A 7,565-nucleotide genomic window follows, 5' to 3' on the forward strand; every position below is an offset into this window, starting at 1 on the left:
TTCTTAGAGATCTCAAATTTCTGCTATTTCCTTTTTTGTCTCTCTAGAAAATGCACCATGACAGAAGAGCGTCAAGTGTCTGGAGCAGTTGGGTTCCCATGATTTTTTTTTACCAGTGTGCCTGACTGGATGAAAAAGGTCACTCTGTCAGTAGTTTTTGTGTTTATTATTACCTGAGAAAAGCTGTAAAATAAATCGATTAGAATTTAGTCTGATTTTTGTTCTCATTTATCAGCTTTTCCGAACACCACTTGACGTTACGAACACATTAAACTCAGCTCCAGCCCCTTTAATAACGCAGGTGTACAATGACGCAGGAGTCCAGACAAGCGGGATTAGAAAGTGTAGTAATCCCTGAAACCACAGCCTGTTTGACATGGTTATACGTGACCATGTGTGTGAATGGGCCTGAGAATCGCTGTGTGTAACCGGAGCCGGGTCCCGGGGGCAGGCGGAGAGTCCAGCGTTCATTTATAGAGCAGAACGCGAGGGTCACAGCCACCAAATCTGTGCAACTCATTCACAGGCAGCTCCAAGACCCCATCCCTGGTAAGAAAAGATTATAATTATTTATTATTTACTTTAATTTCAGCCAGGACGATGCTTAAATGTTCTATAGATTACACAAAACTGACTCTTGTGAGCTTTAAGTCGTGTTTTAATGCTGTTACCTCCTCAAAAACAGACCTGGAGTTGCATTTATTTCATTCACACATGTTTGAGTAACTCTTTATTACTTCTCTACATCTCCAAAGCTCAAAATGCTCAGTTCCTATTTTCAAGATAACAGCTCCTTTTACCTTTAGTTCAGAAGAAATTGGCAAATCTAAGGGCTGAAATTATCCAAATGGTTCTAATGAAGGTTTATGGAGTTTAAAAACACAGTGGAGCACTTCCTGAATGACCACATCACAAGGTTGGAACAAAGTGTTTCACAAAGAGACAAAGAGATCAGCCTAAACGTGCAGGGTTTGTGCGTTAAACGTGTGATGAAACAAAACAAAACACAACTCCAGGTCTGTTTGTGATGAGGAAAAATCTATATTATAACATAGATCAGAAAAAACTCAATCTGAGGCATCAAATGTTCAAATTTCTTGGGCTATGAATTCTTTAGTTTTCAAGCGAAGCCTCTTGTCAAACCAGTTTAACCTCGTCTAAAACTTTATAACTTTTCTAATGCACTAAAGTTTCCAAAAACAACTTCAAAACAGGACGTGAAATCATGTTGTTTTACACGTTTGACTGATGCAAATTGTCAAACTGCTTTTATAAACTTGCGCACAATGAATACTCGTGACAAATTCTCAAGACTCCTCCTGGTCCCGGGTCAGGTCCCGTTGTCGTGATCAGGCTCTGTCCATCGCTGGGTCGGACTCTGGACCAATCACGGAGCGGTTTTGTGGTTTGGGTGAAAGGTGAAGCTCCCAAAAGAACCAAAACAAACATGGCGACGCTGATGGACATTCTTAATTTAGTTTGTGAAAAATGTGAAGAGGGAAGCGGTTTGTGCATTTGTGCTTTTCTCTCAACTAGATTTAACAATACTTTGATTTTTTTTTTGTTCTTCTGCTCTTTTGACAATTCGACCAGTCAGATTCAAATATTCACCATGATGTTCTTAGGGTGACCATATTTCCATTTGTGAAAACCCAGACACCTTGGGGGGGATTCACCTTCACCACGGGTGAGTCAGGACTAAACCAGGTCTAAACCAGGACTAATCTTCTACTTAAGAGAGAAAACACTGAGCAGTTTGTCCACAAAGCGCGATCGGGCAATTGCTGCGTTTACCTCTGTGAGGTGCGGAGCTGAGCCGGTCCTTTCTCCTGCGGTCACCTCCAAGCCCGTCCTGACGGTGAGTCCTGTTTCAGTTCTGGTTTAGTCCTGTTTCAGTTCTGGTTTAGTCCTGTTTTAGTCCTAGTTCAGTAGTGGATTAGTTCTCCTCTTCAGTCCTGGAATCAGTCCTGGGTTAGTCCTGGTTTGTTCTTGGTTCAGTCCATGTCGTAGCAGCGCAAAAGTTTGATATAATCTCTAGTTAACGGGCAGGTGCGGTCCTGTACTGCGCGGGTGCGGTGTTGTACTGAGGGTCTCCAAAAATGGAGCTGTGCAGGACTCTGCTCTGTCGGGCTCCATTATGGAATAAATGAATCTTCAGTTCGTTACATAAAGAACGAGGAAAATAACATGACGACAGCAGCAATAAGTTTAAAAAAGGAAATAAAAAGGGTTGCACCTGTCCTGTCTGAGAAAAGTGTATAAAGTTTGTGCTGAGGTTTTACAGCCTTAAAACAGATATAATAATTGTAAAATATAAAGTTGACTTTGCAGATTTCACCTATCGCGGGTTATTTTTAGAACGTAACCCCCGCGGTAAATGAGGGACACTGTAATCTCGCTTCGCAACCTGTGCATGTGGCCTCCCACTTGTCCCGACCAGGATGGAAAACGGAGACTTTCTTGTACAAGTCGTTGTTAATGCGCATTTGTGCTTCGGTATGTTGCAGACTTACCGACTGTTTGTGTCTCGCTCCTTTTGAGTCACAGACGCTACGAGAGACGCTCAGTTTAATGCCCCCAATGAACGGTACTGAAAACCCGGACATTTGCATCATTTTATTAAAAAAAAAAAACCCAGACCCCCAGGACAGGACGCAAAATACGGACATGTTCGGGGAAAAACGGACGTTTGGTCACCCTAATGTTCTGCCTTTTCTCGATCACTTTCACCTGCAGCCGTTTACAGATAATTATGTAGAACTCAGAATTCAGAGTGATTCACAGATCTCGTGTGAGCCAGGTTACTCGAATCAAGCAGTTTGCGTTTGTCTCATTTCTACATGTTAGAATAAAAACGGCGTGCGTGATGTAAATAAGTGAGTAAAGTTTGTTTATATAGCGCTTTTCACAGATATAGGTCAGCGATATAAAAGAATGAGAACTTCACACATCAATTACTTGACAACGGTGCGTCGGAGGAGAGGGAACAGCACAAGAACATAGAGAAAAATCCCACACACCGTCTTACTTGAAAACTGTGCAATGTTTTGGCACGAGGCTTTTGTCAGGTAAACAGCAACGAAGGCCTAGTGCCGAAACATTGCACAGTTTGTCCTAATAAATCTCACAATTCGCAAGTAAGACGGTGTGCGGGATTTTTCTCTTTTTTTTTTACCTACAAAAGGTAAAAACAGCAGCAGATCCCACCTCAAAAATGATCAATGTGGTTTTAAAATTAAGTTTTTTCATTTGCGGCTTTTATGTCAAACCTTTTTTATCTCTTAAACTTTTAGACCAAGTCATGCACGCTTTTATTTCATCACGCCTGGACGACTGTAACGCACTTTATTCCGGCTTCTCACAAAACGCACTTTACCGACTACAGTTCGTCCAAAACTCTGCGTCACAACGTTTAACAGGAACTAAAAGAAGAGAGGACATTACGCCGATTTTAGCGTCTTTACACCGGCTTCCTGTTGATTTCAGAATTGATCTTAAGATTTTATTGTTTGTTTTTAATGCTTTGAATGGACAGACCCCACGTTACATCTCGGACCTTCTCCAGATTTACTCCCAACAGCCCCCACAGTGGAGAGCTTTAAGTCTCGTCTTAAAGGTTGTATAGAGGATTTTCCAAGGAACGAGAAATCCAGCGACTGTTTGTCCTTTTTCAAATGTTGCGCATGCGTGAAACCACCCCCCTCCCCCACAGCTCCTACGTAGAAACACCTCCTCCCGCCTCCTCCTTACGCCAGAAACAGGTTTGTTTACAGCCGGTGCTGCACATGACTTGTAAACAACTAACTACAGTGTTGGTTAGACAAGACGGAGAAGTGAGGAGCGGGGGGAGCGGGTGTGCGGACATTTCGTGCGCGGACGAGAAGTGAGGAGCAGGGACAGGGAGCAGGGAGCAGAGGAGAGAGAGAGGAGAGGGAGCGGTGCGCGGAGATTCCGTGCCCGGAGAAGTGAGGAGCAGGGGGAAGAGTGGATCGGGCAGCGGGGACAGGAGCAGGAAAGGGGTGCAGAGAAGGTTGTGCGGAGATTCAGTGCGAATGAACTAGCTACAACACGCAGCAGCAAGCGGACTCTTTCTTTGCCTTGAAAATTACGTTTTCAGACATAGGATATCGCTTTCGTGTCCTGAAAAACGTTTGTCTCAGCTCTTGGAAATAAAGTACGTTTTCATAATAAGCAGAAGTTTCCTGTCCAGGAGTAATTTGTGGACCAGTGCTTCAGTCTTTAGACCCTGCGTCTGCTTCAGTCGCGCCATCGCTGGAATGAATCTACAAGAATCACCTTAGTTTGGCTTCGCTGCTTTTCCCCTTGTCTTCTTCTTTCAGCGACCTCAAAAACGGACTTTCTTTTGCGGCGAACTGCTCCTGGATTCTTGTCGCCATTGCAACAAACTTTGTGCGAACTGCGAGGAAGATATAGGTCAAAAAAAGCCGCTAAGAACTGTTGCGTTGGTGGAGTAAACAGCGTCTGTGCGTCTTGCGTCTGTGGACTGCGTGACAGTCGTACGTAAACCACGTACCGGCGGCGCAGGCAAGTCAGTTACACTAGAAACGTAGGGAGATTGATTGACAGCCTGTCAGCTCACAGATAACGAGGCAGTGTCGTTATCTATTGGCAAATGTTTAGCCCCACCACGTCCAGAGTTGATGAATTTTTATTCTCTTTTTTTTGGTCATCATAATTACAAGGCTACTGCATCTCTATAATCTATCATTGACAATTTGAAACAAAAAAAAATCCTCCATACAACCTTTAAGTCATGTCTTTTATTTATTTTATTGGTTTTCTTTATTTATTGCTATTCTATGGTTTTTGCTCTTATTTTAATTTACCGGTTTTATTGTTTTAAGGCTGGTATGATTAAATCTGAGCATTTGTTTCATCATGATATTATTATTGTTGTTATTATGTATTTGTGCAGCTTTTTGGGATCTGTTTGTTTATGAAATGTGCTGTATAAATAAAGTAAATTGGACTGAACGGTGATAACGGTCTGTCTTGTTCAGGACTTGTATGAATACCGGTAAGCAGCAGAAGCCAGTGCTCACAGGCCAGAGGTTCAAGACCAGGAAAAGGGGTGAGTAGAGTTACAGAAAACACTCACAAACACCAACTAGACACTTTAACAGACTCTTTAGTGAGATGTGAAAAATGTTTGATGGAATGGATAACTTGAGCGTAGAGAATAATTGATGAGGAGGAGGTTTTGCTGCTGCAGTTGACATAAGGCAGAGGAAGGTTTCGTCTGGAATGTGAAGACAAATTAAGCAGAGAAAAAGTGCATTGATGAGTGTCATGGTAGAGCTGAGTATCATTAAGAAGTTGCCGATACGATACACATCTCAACACAGTAAGCTTCTGATTTGATACGATACATTTCAAATCATTTCAATAAAAAATAAAGGTTAAATCATGGCTACGACATTAAAAGTCTTTGTTAAACCACTTCTTGTGCAAAGTTCATATGAAACACAAATATTTTAAGCATCAAAACTGTGAAAATGTCAAATGTGTCACATAAATGAGTTTCCTTTCTCGGAACAAGCAACAAAACTGTAGCTGTAACAAAATTATTTAGCAAAATATACTTAAAAATACTCTTGGTGATATATTGATACAGCAGCCCACGATATCGATACTGTATCATCACATTAAACGATACAATATATATCAATATTTAAATATTTTTGCACATCTCTAGTCATGGGGTTGCTTGCAGGTTAACCACAAGTGACTACAGTCGAGGTGTGGAAGATTCAAGATTTTTGTTGTGTATTTACAGCAAAGAAACACATAAGTTTATTTATTAGTTTATTTAACAGAGACAGTAGCAATAATGTAAAACTTTATTGCATCATTGACTCGATAAGGGTCAAAATATCAATAATGTCATACTTCAAAATATTCACATTATTTTTGCATGAGGGCAGCTCTGTCCATGTTCAGCAGATGTACTTTGTCCTTTGTTTTGGAATACACATTTTGTATAGATTGCAAAGGTTTTTTTTAATAAGTAAAAGCACTGATAGGCTAGGGTGATCAGATTTTCAAAATAAAAAAATAGGACATCCCTGTTTTGGCGTTGGTTGGTAATAATGAAATTGTGAAACGAGTGTGTAATTAAGGAAAATTGTTCTGCACTCGGCCCATTCATGACTAACATGAGTCAGTATAGTCAGATTTTCTTTGTGTTTTGGTCATTTTTAAGCAGCTTTTTTGTATTTTATCTAAACAAATGATAATATATGCCTCCCTTTACTGTTGACAGGGATCAAATTGGTCAAAAATTGGGACACCTGGGATATTTCTTGTATAAAACTGGGACAAATCACATGTTTTGGATAAATCTGCTGGGACAGGGGGCACAGGGCTCAGAACTGGGACTGTCCCAAGTAAATAGGGACGTCTGGTCACTTTGGTAGGCTAAAGGTTGCTTCTACAAAAATAATGCTGGCAATGAAAGAGTCAAATGCACGAGTGACTAATTACAAATCTACTCTCACTTTATTAATTCATTTAAATATCATTATCTTTATGTAAAAATGTGTATTTGGTCGAATGGTTGAATGCATGTACACAAAACATCTTGACAGCATTATCCTACAGCACAACAGCTGTACAAAACTATTGCCTCTTGTTCATTTGTACCTCTGTGTTGTGTCGTTGTGTTGCAGATGAAAAGGAGAAGTTCGAGCCCACAGTGTTCAGAGATACGATTGTTGCGGGTCTGAACGAGTGCGGCCGGGACCTGGAGGCCGTGTCCAAGTTCTTAGACGTGACAGGATCTCGAGTGGACTACAGGAGATATGCAGACACGCTCTTCGACATCCTCATCGCAGGGAGCATGCTCGGTACGTCTCCGGAGGCACTGCTCTGTCTGAAACTCTGTTACTCAAGTTCGACTTTAATCTGAGCTGTGTTTTAATGCAATCTGACCATAAAGAACTGATTTTGCTGGAGGTGATCTGAGTTCTGCTGTTAAACATTTCCCTCTCAAATAACATAACAACCGTTTCAATCAGTGATACCCATCGGATTTGTCAGCTCCACATTGTCAGCTATAGGGATCTGCAGGTATCATGGTCCAGCGCTTTGGTGCTTATGGCATTTATTGTGAAAAATGAAGGGGTTTTAGGTGCGCCTCATAGTCCGAAAAATACGGTACTCAAGTTTTAATCAAGGAAAAACAATAAGTAATCAGTGTTTTCCACAGAAAATTGGTTAGGCAAGGCGGCGTTGCCAAAAAAGTGAGTAGCAGGGAGTGTGCAGAGATGTACTGTTTGTTTAGGTATATACATACATATATGTATATGCAACCCAATGCACAATAAGTCCACAATTCTTTTTAAGTCCCTTCCTCAAGGCCCAGAACCCTGTAAAGAAGTTTGTTGACACTGACTTTGCATTATTCAGTTTTTTTTGAACCCATTTAAATCTTATTACATTGTGTAGTATAACTTCATATAAATAAAAATATCTTCAAAACATTTGCGGAACAGTGTGATTGCTCTTACAAGTATCCACACTTCAAACTCCACCCCTGTAGCCCG

At 41.1% G+C, this 7,565-nt stretch overlaps 1 protein-coding gene across 1 annotated transcript in view; it reads left to right on the forward strand.

Moving 5' to 3' along the window:
• Positions 1–501: 501 nt before the first annotated feature.
• The window catches only part of bzw2 (basic leucine zipper and W2 domains 2), a 15,713-nt gene continuing 8,649 nt past the window's right edge, over positions 502–7,565 (forward strand). The window contains 3 exon segments of the mRNA XM_055157541.1: positions 502–549; positions 5,022–5,092; positions 6,690–6,866. Of these exon segments, the coding sequence (XP_055013516.1) occupies positions 5,029–5,092; positions 6,690–6,866 (241 nt within the window). The 5' untranslated portion in view covers positions 502–549; positions 5,022–5,028.

The sequence above is a fragment of the Boleophthalmus pectinirostris genome, unplaced genomic scaffold (genome assembly GCF_026225935.1).
Source record: "Boleophthalmus pectinirostris isolate CB_2022bp ecotype Guang Dong unplaced genomic scaffold, ASM2622593v1 HiC_scaffold_21, whole genome shotgun sequence".
Classification (NCBI taxonomy): domain Eukaryota; kingdom Metazoa; phylum Chordata; class Actinopteri; order Gobiiformes; family Gobiidae; genus Boleophthalmus; species Boleophthalmus pectinirostris.